The 15,686-nt window shown below is 46.1% G+C and overlaps 1 protein-coding gene across 8 annotated transcripts in view; it reads right to left on the bottom strand.

The window, feature by feature from the left end:
- TBC1D8 (TBC1 domain family member 8) overlaps positions 1-15,686 on the bottom strand; it is a 100,984-nt gene that overhangs the window by 28,010 nt on the left and 57,288 nt on the right. For all 8 annotated transcript variants that reach the window (XM_073897867.1, XM_025869026.2, XM_025869024.2 and 5 more), the window contains 3 exons: positions 12,016-12,244; positions 9,655-9,895; positions 750-957 (listed from right to left, as the gene is read on the bottom strand). In XM_073897867.1, coding sequence (XP_073753968.1) covers positions 750-957; positions 9,655-9,895; positions 12,016-12,244 — 678 coding nt within the window. The remainder of the gene's footprint in view (positions 1-749; positions 958-9,654; positions 9,896-12,015; positions 12,245-15,686) is intronic.

Consider the following 15,686-nt stretch of genomic DNA (forward strand, 5'->3'; position numbering starts at 1 on the left):
ATGTTACATATATGTTACAACAATAAGAGAAGTAAGTGTATAGGACAACTCTTGGATTCCTTGCTCCACTCCTAAGTAAGAATATTTTCAAAATGAAAACATCCAGAAAATGACATGGAGGGAGATCACATAGATGAAAAATTCTGAGTTTTCCCAAAGAACAGCGCTCAGAATTTGGAGGTCCTGATGGGAAACAGAGGGGTGGGTATGGTCACCACGGACATGCCCTGAAAGCAAAGGACTGAGGATGGCAGATCTGGAAGTAGCCTCAGGTTGCCCTGCGTTTCCGGGGACAGACTGCAGAATTTTACAGCAGGAAGGGAAGGGACCTGATCCATATTAAAGGAAACATTTTTTAAATGTTTCACTCAAGTCCCAGGAGGGTACAAAAGCCAAGCAATCTGACACTGGCAAAAGGTGATGCTTTTTGTCAGTTGCCTTTTTTTTTTTCCCCTTTTTGAGTGCAAGGGGTAGAATCCTTCCTAGGAGCTGTTGGAAAAGCTTTAACTGCTAGGCAGGGAGGTGAGAGTGCTTGCTTCTCACCAATCCCTTCCAGGCACATTTCAGGCTGTTGGAGCAACGACAGAAAAAGCAACAAGCACATGGGGACTGGTCAAACGCAGGCCGCGCTTCTCCCCAGAGACCCATCCGCAGCCGGCAAAGCCCCGCTCGGTGAGCAGCCCTGCCCCAGCCGGTGACCCGGCCACCACGGGCTCAAGGACAAAAGGCGGGCTCGGGGCTACGCCTACCTCTCTGAGTGGGAGGATGACATTGCAGCAGCCGTCCTCCTTGCTGGCGAAGCAGACGTAGCGGTCGGAGGCGAACATCCGCCCCACAGTGTGACAGCGGCTGAACGGCGTCCACAGGGAGCAGCCCACCACGGCGTGCAGCCTCTCGCGCCTCGGCAGCCTGAAGAACGCCCGGAAGAACTCGTTCTGTGCTCTGGCTTCCAGGTCCCTGGCGGAGCGGGGCGAGAGAAGACAAGGAGGCAGGAACGGTGAACGAACACAGGAGTATACAAAGAAAACCCTGTGAAGCCGGATGTGAAAATGGATGAGCCCCTCCGGCCGTGGGTCCCAAGCACGCAGCCCACTTCACAGCCAACCTTGGAGGGAACGGGTACTCAAGGCAGAAGGGGTCGCCTCTGCGCAAAAGTAAGACAACAAACTCACAGACCAAAACAGATACTCCTTCCTCGTTTGAGCAACACTGTGAATCACCATCAAACAATGGTTTAAGGATCCAGGATCAAAAAGTCCGTAACACCAAGTGCAGGCGAGGACGTGGAGAAACAGAAACCCTCATACACCGCGGGTGGAAATGTAAAATGGTGTGGCCGGTCTGGAAAACAGTCTGTTTCTCAAAAGGTTCAACGTGGACTTACCATACGACCCTGCAATTCCCCTCCTAGGCGTAGACCCCAGAGAACCGAAAATGAACATCTGCCCAAAAACCTGGACACACCTGTTCAGAGCAGTAGAGCTGGCAACAACCCAAACGTCCATCCGCTGATCAACGGATCAACAAAATGGGACAGAGCCGCACAACAGAAGATCACCCAGCCACACAAAACACTGACACAAGCTACATCATGGGCGGACCTCGAAAGCGTTACAGATATAAAAGACTGCATACCGCCTGATTCCCTTTATATGAAATTTCCAGACTAGGCAAAACTCATAAAGACAAAATAGCTTAGTGATTACGTAGAGCAGGGGATAAGGGAGAAGTAGGGAGTGACTGCTCATGAGTCTGGGGTTCCTTCTTGGGGTGAAGAAAATGTTCTAAACCGAGTGTGATGATGGTTGCACAACTCTCTGGATTGAAAAACCACTGATTGGGATGCTTTAACAGGGTGAATTGTATGGTATATGAATGACAGCTCAAAAAAGCAGTTAAAGTGAGATCTGTGCTGGGCGTACAGTTAAGTGCTGAATAAACATTAGCTATTATTACCTTTAAAAAACAAATCCAAGCGGGATCTGGCTGGCTCAGTCGGTTAAGCATCTGACTCTTGATTTCAGCTCAGGTCACGATCTCAGGGTCATGAGAGCAAGCCCCACGTCAGGCTCTGCCCTGGGCGTGGAGCCTGCTTAAGATTCTTTCTCTCCTTCTCCCTCTGCCCCTCCCCCAGCTCGCTCGCTCTCTCAAAAAATAAAAAAAATCCAAGTAAAAGTATCACTGGAGAGAAGCCCATCAGTGTCACATCAGCATGGACAGTGGAGAATGCGGGAGAAATCGTACCCTAGGGGACGCCCCCCCCCATACCCTGGGTCTTGGCTCTAACATCCAGTAAAGCAAGAAGGCAGCCAAATCACAATGTTTGCAAATACTGATGAATTTATGTCATATGCCAAAATTCTAGTAGAGGGGAAATTCCACCGTACAGAGATAAAAATTTTTCTTTGCCACACCAAATAAGAGCTCTTTAAATTTATGTGAGACAATTAGCACTGAGCTCAAAGTAAGGAATATGAACTCTTAGCTTTCTTGTTAGCTGGGGGACCTTAGATAACACTTGTCCATATCACATCTTGACATCTGTAAAATGGAAACAATACCTAACCTTTCTGCTTCAAGGGATCCCTGAAAACATATGATGTCCACAATATTGAAAAAGCAGGTTAGAAATAGCATGTATAGTATGATCCCATTTATATAAATTCTATAAAATTTGCAGAAAATGATATGTAAAAAGATTTTGCATAAAATGTTAATAGTAGTTGACTCTGTGTAGCAGGATTTCCACTTTTCATTTTTATTCTGCTTAAATTTTCTGCCTGACCACGTATTGTTAGCTTTTTTAAAAATGAAGCTATTTTCTTTTAGGAAAAGAGTAACTTTTAAAATATTGCATCAATTTTAAACGCCCCAGTCTGAGTGATCTTTCAGACACATCCTCCCCTCGCACGAGGGGGAGGCTCACACATAGAGGCCCCTCCTGCCCTGCTTCCTGTTTCCAACCCAGTCCTCGTTTTCACACCATCACACAACTGTCTTCCCAGGAGACCCCACACGGAGATGGGGGAGTGCTTGGAATTTACTATCAAACCCTCACAAAGATAGATACATGCATGTTCAGAAAGTCCTCTGGGCACAGCAAGAAATAAGACAAATTCTATAGATCAAGATGGGTCCGGTTACTGCAGGCCAAAGCTGCAGCACCTGATATTCCATGGATGGCTATTTCCAAAGGAGCCTGCGCTTCCTCCCCAGAGGAGCTGGGAGAACGTGGGAAAGCACCATGAATGCTCTAGAAATTCATGTACTACAGGATGGAAGGCAAGGCCCCTCGAGATCACCCCACTTCCCTGAAAGCAGACCTATTTTCAGCATTATTTACGTTGGAGGATTTATATCCTTGTCCTGAAAGTAGGCTGGCCATGCTGGCTTTGGTGAAAGCCAACACAGCCTACCTGTACATATCTCACAGATGTGGGTCCAGCCGCCACTGAATTCAACTGTTGTCCGGTCCTTCCTAGAAGCACGGGGGTGGGGGGAGGGTGGTGGAAGGACTTTTGGTATTTTTGCAGCCAGCTCTTCAATTTAAGAATAAGGCCCTCAGTTATATGATTTTTCTGTTCGGTGCTCCTGCTATACGAGCCAACCACTCAGTTCAACCCCATTCTCCATGGCTTCTGAGCACAACATCTCCACTCTCCTTTCTGGGCTGTTCTGTCACTGTCGGGGTGTACCTCTCACACATTCAGCAGTCATAGACCAGTGACCTCATGTTATAAGACAAAGACAGAAAGGAGGGGGGCACCTGGGTGGCTCAGTTGGTTAAACTGCTGACTCTTGGTTTCAGCTCAGGTCATGATCTCAGGGTCCTGGGATCGAGCTCCTTGTCAGGCTCCACACTCAGCAAGGAGTCTGCTTCAGGATTCTCTCCTCCCTCTGCCCCTCCCCCCACATGCTTGCACACACTCTCTCTGAAATAAATAAATCTAAAAAAAAAAAAAAAAAGGCAGCAGGAAGGACTTTCCTAAATCATCTTCCTTCCTTAGAAAGTCCTCTTCCAATTCTGCCTCTAAATCTGCATTATACCTATATATGTGGCATTTAACCTCCTAAGAGATGGAGATGAAGATCCAGTAGTAGCTTGAGAGAGGAGTAGCTCAAGCCCTTTATGAAGCTCAGAATAAGACCACTTCATCCTTTAGGTCTGTTTCGAAGCAGGTGGTAGTTTTGATGCTAAAAATACCAGCTCCTCTTTCCAAAGAGCACAAGAAACAAAGCCCACTGGTCACAATTTGCCTTTCAAACCTTCCAGTACTTACTAAATGCTCCCCCTCTTCCTCCATAGAGATGCCCAACAGACATGAGCCACAACCGACCATTCAGAAAGCAGTAGCCGAGCACAGGCCTGTAAGCCAGGGCAGAAGCGCCCCTATAAAGATGAAAACTAGCCCGGCAGCCCCCACAATATTTACCACCCATTGTCCACCTTGCTGGTATGCACTGGCCAAAGCAATTGCTCCAAGAGAAAGCGACAGCTGAGAATAGAAGGGACGGTGCCCCAAACCCTCCTGTCTTAACACATGCCATTGTATGAGCCCGTAGCCACATAGGATATAAACATGGGTTCATCAGAATACGGAGCAGGAACACCAAGTTTGTTCGCAGAGCTGCAATTAACACATGCAATCCTGCATGACAACAATGTGGAAATTCTAAACTACATGCCCACATTTAAAATCCCACACTTCATTCCTTAGACCTTAGACCCAAGAAATGAAAGGGTGAGTTGTTCTTTTGTTTCTCTGCAAACCTAGAATTCTATTTTCTCCTCCTAGTTTTGGTACAAACGTATCAAGAACAGGTTTCCCTCTCTCTTTTCCCCATCAACCCGTTAGAATGCTTTTGAAAAGACCCGTGTCAGGCCTTACGTGCCATGGTAACTCTCCCTCCTTCGTGTCACTCATCCCACATACACAAACCTGTGTGTCAGCAGCTCAAAGCTGCTCAAGGCCAAGTACTTCCCTAAACTCAGGCCATGTGGCAGACCGGGGCAGGTGGGCTCCCGCATTAGCGCCGGGTATGAGGAAGTCACCCCTGTGCCCTAGACAGGAGGCCTCAAGTACCATCCCTGCCCTTCTGGAATAACTTGGTCCTCTGCAGGCAGTTTGCCCCATAAAGATACGTATAAAGATTTCTAAAGACTTAGTTACACAACCACCCACAGACCCACGCCCAACTCATTTGAAACAGCAATGCAGAAACTAGGCAGAAAGGGGCGCCTGAGTGGCTCTGTCGTTAAGCGTCTGCCTTCAGCTCAGGTCATGATCCCAGGGTCCTGGGATGGAGCCCCACATCGGGCTCCCTGCTCCATGGGAAGCCTACTTCTCCCTCTCCTACTCCCCCTGCTTGTGTTCCCTCTCTCGCCAAATAAATAAATAAAATCTTAAAAAAAAAAAAAAGAAACAAGGCAGAAAGACCAGATACACATACTTTTCCTCAAAGCCCAAAAGTGTGCACATACAACATGGCATCCCTCAAATGTGTGTTTACGAGAAACACCTTTCCTCTACCTTCCCCCAAGAGCACTAAGGAAACAGAAGGACAACCTTGTTATGAAGCATCTTACACAGAGCACACAGCAGCCTGGGTCCCCTGCACACAATGGGGGCATGAGGGAAACCCAGCCCTCAGACAGCAGACAACAGGCTGCAGATGGACTCAGCTGGGGCCCGCAGTGGCCCCATTTCTTTGAAAATCCATCCTCGGAGCTCCAGCAGACCAAGACCTCAATAACACTGGCATCTAGAAGGCTTTTTCACACTCAAGGCTCCTGCCTTCACCCTCTGCCCTCCATCCTGCTCCAGAACAGCCTGGAGAAGTACAGAGCAGCTAGGGCTCTGCAGGGTGGGGAGCCGCAGGCCTTCCCAGGTGAGGCAGGAACTGTTTGGGGCTGCACGAGGAGCCCCTAAGAGATGGTGACTCTGAACCAGAATCACAAGGACAGAAAGTTGAATAAATTACAGAGCTAGGCTGGGCATTCTTAGTAGGGGCACAAGGAGAACAGCAGGAAAGGGAGTGAATCTGGGCAGAAAAGGCCAAAGAAGGTCTGAAAAGTCAGACCTGGGAGCTAAGAATCAGCCAGGCAACAGGGGATGAGGGCTTATTCTGAAGACATCAGCCCCCCACCCCCACCCTGGCAGCCACTGCCTATACCTTTGGATACCACAGAAAACCTCCCACCAGGGGAAAGAGCCTCCATTCACTATACTGCATTAACTGAGTTTTCCTCCAGCACTTTCCGATCAGTCAATACAGATTTTAATGAAGATATTAATTTTGATTTAGTGAAACCCATCACCTCCCCAATCTCCCACCACCCCCTCGCCAAATAGCTGGCTACACAGTTCTCAACCTACCACTCACTTTACAAGTGTTATTTTGTTTCTAAGTTTCAGGACCAATCCATTTATTTGCTCCCCAGCCCCCAGAAGTCCCTTCCTCAGTCTCCGTTTCCCCACCCTCCTGGATTCTGTTACCATACCCCAGAATCCCTGGCCCAGGCCCTGCCCTGTGAAGTGAGGGCTGGGCCAGAGGACTCCCCGGGGCCGGCCAGCTCTACCTTGTCTGACTGGGTCCTCCTGTGCAATGCACCATCCCGTCCTCCCGGCTCCCGCTGGAGTCCCAGCCCCGCTGGGCCCTGTCCCGAAGCCCCATGGGAGTGAGCATGAGCAGCAATCATGACTAATTCATAATCAGATGGCTCACCACACTAGTGACCCCAAGGGCACCTTTCTAAAGCTGTTATCTGGGAAGGGAAGTGAAAATACACCAACAAAAGGGAGCCCGAGGAGCATTCCAGCACTTCTGATTGTGCCCTTTGCATCAAGAGACTGTTTTCCTCAGCTTGAAAACCTGGGCTCTCTTGGCAGGATGTCAAGTTGACTGAGTCATTACCTGTTTATGTCCACAGGCCTATGTCCCCATGACAGAAAGCTACACAGGAGACCCAGCGAGGACCTGGTAGGCAAGGACGTGCCTTTCACTTTTGGAAGAAGTCACTCGAAGTGCAGAGACCAGCAAAACACACCACGGACCAGAATCCTGCCGGCCATCTCAGGGCCAGCCCAAGGCACCTGTGGGGTCCCAGCAGCGCCACCCCAGCCACCGCTGGGGCCCCGTTTTGTCCTTTTCTCTCCCTTCTTCCTAATGGTTTCCAGGATAGAAAGGGGAAGAGGGGGAGCCTCATGTAATTTACCTGAATTCTGGAATGTGCATGAAGACTGCCTGTGCGGATGAATTTTCTTCCAAAATGAATGATTTTACCAAAGGGTCTTAAGTGCGACAAACCTGCCATCAGCCTCTTCTTTCCCAGTTTCTACCCCAAACCACAATGCTACATCTAGAAGTGGAGCCATGAAGGAACATCAGGAGATCCATGAGAAATCACCTGAAATCCCAATGCCCATGGAGCTGACCGGAGCATGCAGGCTACCAGCCGGCCTCCTAGTTCTAAGACCCTGGCTGCAATTCACACACATCGATGTAAAACCTGCAGAAGAGAGGGAGGGTGATTCATAGGAGCCCTTGAACAACTCCTGCAACCGAGACTCGTACCTTCATTTTTAACCAATCTTTGTAAGCTGGACTAAAGGGACTCAGACACCGAACCACCACAGAGTTATCTGAAGATATATGGGAGAGTGGGGCTGCCGTTGTGCTGGGTTGTCTTCTCTGGACCTACGACAGCGCCAGAGATGCTCAGGATGGGGAGTGAGAAGACCCAAGGGCAGCACCCCCAAGGCTCACCTTTCGTAAGGGAGTGACAAGCAGCACAATCCCCTCTCACAAAGGGACGGTCCGATGATGAGGACACAAAACCAAGTGAAATTCACTGCAGTTTCAGCAAAGAAGTTCACTTTTTGATTCTTGCCTTACTTGGGACGATACACGATCAAATTTCCAACACATGCACACAGCAGGGGCTCTAAATTCTTGCTGAACACATGCCAACTACAAACACGCTGCCATTTAGAGACCACTAATTAGACACATGTTCTCCCAGATGTTCCGAGAAAACAGCGAACGTGTGTAAGGAGTAACAGGAATGTTAGAATAGATTTAAAAAATGTTTTTAATGACTGGACATAGAACGACACAGAACTACCACACGATCTCGCAATTCCACTTCTGGGTATATGCCCAAAAGATGTGAAAGCAGGGACTCGAAAAGATATTTGCACACACATGCTCATAGCAACATCAGATACAAATGCCAAAAGGTAGAAACAGCTTTGTGTCCATAGATGCATGAACGGATAAAGAAAATGTGGTATATATATATATGCAATGGACTATTTTATTACCTAGCCTTAAAGAGGAAGGAAATTCTGGCACTTGCTACAACATGGATGAACCTTAAGGACATGACACTAAGTGAAATAAGCGAGTCACAAAAAGATACTGTATGAGTCCCCTTACATGAGGGACCTCGAGTAGTCAAACTCAGAGACAGAAAGTAGGGTGGCGGTTGCCAGGGGCTGGGGGAGGAGGGAATGGAGTTTTTGCTTAATGGGGACAGAGTTTCAGTTTTGCAAGATGAAGTGTCCCAGGGCTGGATGGAGGGGATGGTTGCACAACAATGTGAATGCACTTATCCATTTTTAACTGTATGGTTCAGTGGTATTAAGGCAGCAAATTTTATGTTATGTGTATTTTACCAGAATAAAAAAATTTTTAGTCGTACTAAATAGTAGCGGTCATTCTGTAACGATATCAAATCTATCCAGCCAGAGAGCACTTGACAGATGACTTGTTTCTCTAAGGATATCTTTGTATCAACTCTACAGTTACCTGGTCTAAACCACCAAGTCAGGAATCACAGTCAAGCTCGGACAAACACCACCGTTTAAATTTTAGATAATAAAGCTGAACTTCTTTAAAGTGACTAATAATTCAAGCAACTGCCCCAGACATCTCCACACCTAGCACCAGCTGGGGGCAAACCAATAACAAAGAATGTTAACTTAGAGCATTACTAAGGCACATTTCTAATGACAAACTGGTACCAAAAATAAATCCACTGTCCCGAAAACTTTTTCCACAAAGCACTTTCAAAAGGAAATATAAATTTCTTAATGTTCACTGATAAAACACAGTACTGAATGGAATTCTATCATGAAACTATCCATATTACATTTCCTTAGAAGTATTTTTTATAAAAATCAGTTTCCAAATATCTGGAAAAAAAAGAACTGAATCCAGAAATCAAAGTCAACTGCATTAAAAAAAAATCAACAATCGGGGCACCTGGATGGCTCAGTTAGGTTGAGCATCTGACTCTTGGTTTCACCTCAGGTCATGTCAGGGTCATGGGATCAAGCCCCGCGCTGGGCTCCACACTCAGTGCAGAGTCTGCTAGAGATTCTCTCCCTCTCCGCCTCCCCCACCCCTCCCCCAGCTCACTTGCTCTAAAACAAATAGATGAAATCTTTAAAAAAAAAAAAAATCTTCACTATTAAAAAAAAAAAGTCGCTCCCAATTATTGTCACAATCATGATTAACGCCACAGGAAAATCTGCACCATGCCACAAGGGAAATTTAAACCTAGTACAACTGAGACTAACAAAGCACATGTAAATGAAGGTGGTGGCACATCAGTCCCGTGGGTGAGGAACTGAAAACGGAAGCTCTTACCGCTTGGTGATCTGGCTCGGCTCCTGCAGGTCTGGGTCCAGGTCAAACACCTCATTATCCAGGAGCCTCCGGAGTGTCACGTCTGCCAACTGCTCCATGATCTTGAACACCTCATCGAGGTTCAGGAACATGGAGAAGTCGCGCTCCTTATTCTGCGTGGTGATTCGGATGGTATCCGTCAGGAAGACGTTGGACGTTCTTTCCAACTTCTGGATATCGACCCAAGGGACTACAAGTTTAACTGGAAGAGGAAAAAAAAAAAAAAAAAGGCAAATACATAGGTTACCCTAACATGTGAGCCAAACTTGAGTGTATCAGCAAACAAGAGTCCAAGGATTTCCTTAAGCTGAAATGCAAAACCAGAGCAGGAAAGGGGAAGCACAAAGCTGCCTGACAGCTGCATGTTAGAACCCAACTCATGTTTCATGATTTTCTTAAAAGATTTAAATAAAATCTTCCAATTTGCTGGCCACTGCACACGTACAGGGGACAGCATTCTGAAATATCAAGTTAACAACAGGAAAACTTCTTCAAAAATATTTAAACTTAAATACTTGCAAAATATGCAAAACTTCCTCAATCTACCTAATTTCTGGTTTCAAAAGCAGCATTCATGGTGTAAGCTATGAAAAAAAAGTGCAAAAGAGGATTATTCATGATCTCGTTTAGAGAAACAGGCTTAACATTTAGACTGTGTCAAATGACAGTCTTAGAAGACACAGTACAATTTCTATGGAATTCTTTTTAAAGCAATACAGTACAAACAGTACATTTTATAAACAAGTGTTCTATTCTGGGAAATGTTTCCAATACAGTGGTAGTGAGGCTAGCTAGCGCTTGCTAATGCAAATGGGGAAGAGACACTACGACAACTTAAAGTGATAAATGTTATCAAATATTAGAAATCATTTTTTTTCAAAACTCAGCATCCTAACAAAATTTGGCTTCGTCACCATGAATGAACGGTGTCAGAAAGTAACTCATTTTCTTTTTCAAATAAAGGAAGGGATCTTGAAGTGTTTCTTTTTCTACCATTTCTTTCCACTTGTTGTAATAATGTTTTCAGGGCTTCAGTAACTTAAAAGACCACACATCTACATCAGGCTTGAGAAGAAGCTTCTTCAGCTACTTCTAGTTGCTTTCATGTAAGTTGTTCATACAAACACATATGCAACCTATAACATCAACTTTCATTTCATCAAGCGTCTACTTTGTGAAAAGCCCTGCACTTAAGGAGCTCATTCAAATAGGGAAAACAGACATGTAAAATAAGCAACCACTAACTTGGCAAAATCTAAAACAGAAACACAAACATGGTGCAAATTTTAAGGGAACCAAGGAAAGTCCCTGGAGGTGATAAAAATCTGAACTGATTTTGAAGGGTGAACCAGAGTTTCCAAAGAGGCACAAGAATGGGGAAGGGAAGGAAAGACCTGCATGAATTTTGAGAAGCACCACAGAAAGTCCAAGAATAAGGATAGGATAGTCAAGATTAGGTCAGGGCACAGTCCAGGGGTGGGGAAAGGCTGTGCCCACAGGGTGTATGTACCGGAGCATCAGACCTGAAGCTGGCAGCGTGAGAAAGAGAAGCAGTGGCCCTGGAAGGAAGCAGTGTCAGCACAATTTCAGAGAAGCCCCTCCCACTGGTTCAACTTGAAACATAAACTTAAATGCAGGAAGGAAAAAAAAATTAGGTATATAAACACATACATACGCATTTACTTGTTTTATATACACACACACAGCTGCCATCCTGCATGGGTGCTTGCAACAATATTTGGTTCCAAAAGAAGTTTCAGTGGGAATGATTTTTTCAAAATTCAATATACAACCAACACTTATGGCTTTTCTTTCTTATCCTGGAATTCCATCACCTCGCATGGCGATGGTCAGTGGATAAATGTGTGCAAAGTTAATCACTGCCTGAATCTCAAGTGGACCCTCCCATTCCAAGGAACAACTGTACATCTTGCTCCTCTTCCGGGAGCAGTCATGATCTTCAGGGCTGGCAACTTTTCAAAGGCCCCCCACCCATCTTAAGGAGCATCAGTTTTGACAACGTGTTTTCAGAGCAACATAAAGTAAAAAACCTCCCGTAGCTCTATGAAGCGAGTTACACAGAAATGTTTAAGGCAATGGAAAAAATGAATTCTCACCAAATCAAAGCCCCTTAGTGGTGGTAGCATAAAGAAATATAATTATCTGCACACGTCATTTGAAGTTAATCAAGAATCACTCATTACCATCTCAACCACTCATTTAAAAATTCTTTGTTCTCTAGCTCTTCCTCGTGTCTCAGGACAGCACTGAGCATCCCGAGGGTCAGCTTCATCTGCGAATGCCAGCCCGAGCCTCACTTACGTTCTTTGCCCAGGAAGAAGGAGTAGAAGCAGAGGTGGTTAATGCTGAGGTACAGCCAGCCTTGGCGGGGAACCCTGCCCTTCCAGCAGCAGCAGGAGTAATAGGTGACCAGCTTCTCTGCCTCCGGAAAGTTGAACCTAGCCTCGAACTTCACCAAGGCCTCTCGGAACTTCTCAGGCTCTTCTTCCTGCTCGGCAAGCCTGCTGCTTGTCTCCTCCGCAATCAGAGCCTGACACACAAAAAGATAAGGGTCCCCTCGTCGGTGAGAGGGACTAGGGGAGGGGCAGGCAGAGGTGGGAAGGGACTGCCCAGCACAGGCACCTGAGGCGTCTACACTGCCCACCGACACACACCAGGAGTGGAGGAGAGTGGCTCGCTACTCCATCTGTCTACCACCCAGAAGCACCGCCATGGTCGGGGGAAAGATGAGCTGGGGGGTGGAAGGTGGAAAACCGAAGAACAACTCTCTCACCTGGCCACTAACCAGGCTTGAGGCTTTGGGCAAATCACTGACTTCTAAGCCTGAGTTTTCTAACAAATTACTATTGTACAATACCTCCTAGCTCTCCCTACAGGAACAGATGATCAAGTTACCGCCTCAAGCATGAATCTGATGTATCGACCTTGAAGAACCATCCAAGTTTGAGTTACAAGTTAGTGTATTTTTTTTTTAAAGATCCTATTTATTTATTTGAGAGAGAGAGAGAGAGAGAAAGCACGAGAGAGCACAAGCAGAGGGAGCAGCAGAGGGAGAGGGAGAAGTACGCTCCCCACTGAGCAGGGAGCCTGACATAGGGCTTGACCCCAGGACCCCGAGATCATGACCGAAGCTGAAAGTAGACGCTTAGTTGACTGGGCCACCCAGGTGCCCCCCCTTTTTAAAAAGCTAAGGAATGTCTTCATTTCCTTCAAAACTTTTAATACAAAGCCAACAGGTGCCTGACAATTGACATCTTTGAGTACCACTAAATACTCTACGGTCTTCTAAGGTAGAAAAGAAGTTTGTTGGCCGAGGTCATAAATACGTCCAAAGCACTCAGGTGCACAGGGAGACAAGACAGAAAAGAAAGCATCTCAACGTACAACGGCTTTGCCAACAAGTTAACAGTAACGATCCTTTCTAAATCCAGGGTAAGGCTGTAAAAGTGCCTAGAACATAAGCCTGTGGCTTCTTCCTAAGGGGTGACAACTCATTGACAAGGTCAGAATTCTGATTCCCCACATTCCTGTGCTTCATGAAAGGCTAGGTCCCTTAAGACAAGGCCACTTTTGGGGCACCTGGGTGGCTCAGTCGGTTAAGCATCTGCCTTCGGCTCAGGTCATGATCTCAGGGTCCTGGGATCGAGTCCCATGTTGGGCTCCTTGCTCAGCAGGGAGTCTGCTTCTCCCTCTCCCTCTGCCCCTCCCTCCTGCTCTCTAATAAATAAAATCTCCCCAAAAAATGTAAGATGAGCCCATTTGGGGGATGCCTGGGTGGCTCAGTCAGTAGAGCATGTGACACTTGATCTCAGGGTTGTAAATTCGAGCCCCAAGTTGGGTGTAGAGATTGCTTAAAAAATAAAATATTTCAAAAAAAAAAAAAAAAAGACAAGGCCATTTTGGGGGCACAACTACCAAAGCCTGACCTGTATAAACTTTTTTAGAAAATTACCTGGGAGTTACTATTAAAATAAGAATTATTAAATGAATCTGAAGTCTGGTAAAATTTCAAGTGCTTTTCATTTACTTCATTATGTTTCTCTTCTTTTCCAAATTTTATTTAACCAGACATTATAAAATGGAAAAGTTATAAGAAAGATGAATAATTTTAAAAGCTTATCTAATATATAAAGCTCTGGACCATGAGGCGTGAAGGGGATTTTAGGAAGGCTCTATAGCAAAGAGTCACGGAAGCAGAACAGCATGCACTGGCTCCGGATGCCCCACGATGATGGTGGCCACACAGACTCCTGACTTCTGTGGCCTGCAGGGTCTGGTGATGAGCACAACTCTAAGTACAGGGATTTCTTTAAAGCTTTACAGAGTGGCCAACTGCTCAGGATATGACTAGGAAAGCCCCAATTCCAAATTCCTTTGGATCTTCCCAGAGGAAAGGAAGAACCTACACCACATAGTGGGCCCAAAGATATAACCCCATCTCAGACCACAAGAACCCCTCCATCCCCACTCCTGCTCCAGGCCAGCAGTCTCCCTGCAACTGCTGCTGTTGTTGTTGTTGTTGTGTGTGTGTGTTTTTTTAAAGTCATTTGAGTTTTGATGTGCAGGGGATCAGAATATGCCATTCCAAACTACGCCACTTCGGCAAAAGGATTATTCTGAGCTGAAGACAACTGAGAAACAGTAGACACCAAAAAAGCTCTCCGCCCTCCCCCACTACTTGTCTAAAACAAGGACACCAAACACCCATTTGTGAAGGTGCCTCCCTTCTCTGTGCCAGGAAGAGGGTAAGATTCTGACCAGCACCGAGAGGAATGTGCATAACAAACCTCACAAAAACAACCCTTCTTCTCTTCCCTTCATTTCTCCCTACATTTACTTTCCCACAGCTGGCCACCCCTGAAAGCCTGAACGGCTTTCTCTTTGTCTCGTCCCTTCTCTACAAACGTATTGTTCTTTGTTGAGATGCTGTATAAGCCCCACATTCTAACCATCCCTCTGAGTTACTCATCACTGCGTTTCCCTCACGTGTATGCACACTGCATGCGCTGATCAACTGTTTTTTTTATCAATTCAACGTTTGTCAGTTTAATCTCCAGGCCTAGGAGGAGAACCTAGGAGGGTAGAGGAAAAGCTGCTTCCTCCTCTGCAGAAGCTTTCCTAAAGCTACTGCAGCAGAAATGAATTTCCTTCCTCCATATTAAAAGGAGAAACCCTAAATCAAAGAACCACCTGGATGGCTCAGTTGGTTAAGCACCTTCGGCTCAGGTCATGATCCTGGAGTCCCGGGATCGAGTCCCACATCGGGCTCCCTGCTTGGCAGGGAGTCTGCTTCTCCCTCTGACCCTCTTCCCTCTCGTGCTCTCATTCTCTCTCTCAAATAAATAAATAAATAAATCTTTAAAAAAAAAAAAAAAAACACCATAACATAAGGAGAAAGGAGGTAAGTGTGAAAAATAACCATGAAATAGGCATTTCTGTAGCTAAGCCCCATTGCGATCTGACCCAGGCAACCAAGCTAGTCAGTCGGATCAGGCAGAGATGGTAACCCACAGGCTGGATGAGTCCCCACCACAGCCTGGGTCCACCTGCCAGCCCCATAGCCCAGAGGTGACACCAAGAGGCCACCAGCCAACACTGCCTGACTCAGGAGACCTTTGGTTCCTACCTGGTGACATAAGAGGAAGAAAAAGAATACTTCTCTTTTGTCCCTTTAAAACCGAGAATTCACTTTGACACCCTTTACTAAAAGCTGAAGCATTTTTGAGGCAAACTTTTGAAGAAAAAAATAAATAAACAAAATCAATGGTCTGGGGGATTTTACCTGCAGGGAGGAAAACGGTATTAGAGGCTAATGCGTTAAAGTGTTTAATAAGGGTTAAAATCAGAATGAGAAACAGTCTCTCCCTGCCTGATGGGGCTTTGAAAGCACTGGGTACCAATCATGCTGTTGCAATGACAGAGAAGATGAAACTCACAGAGATATTAACAGGTACCCTCCAAAACATTCCTGT

Source organism: Callorhinus ursinus, unplaced genomic scaffold (genome assembly GCF_003265705.2).
Source record: "Callorhinus ursinus isolate GAN/ISIS: 27379988/994484 unplaced genomic scaffold, GSC_fseal_2.0 scaffold10, whole genome shotgun sequence".
Taxonomy (NCBI): Eukaryota; Metazoa; Chordata; class Mammalia; order Carnivora; family Otariidae; genus Callorhinus; species Callorhinus ursinus.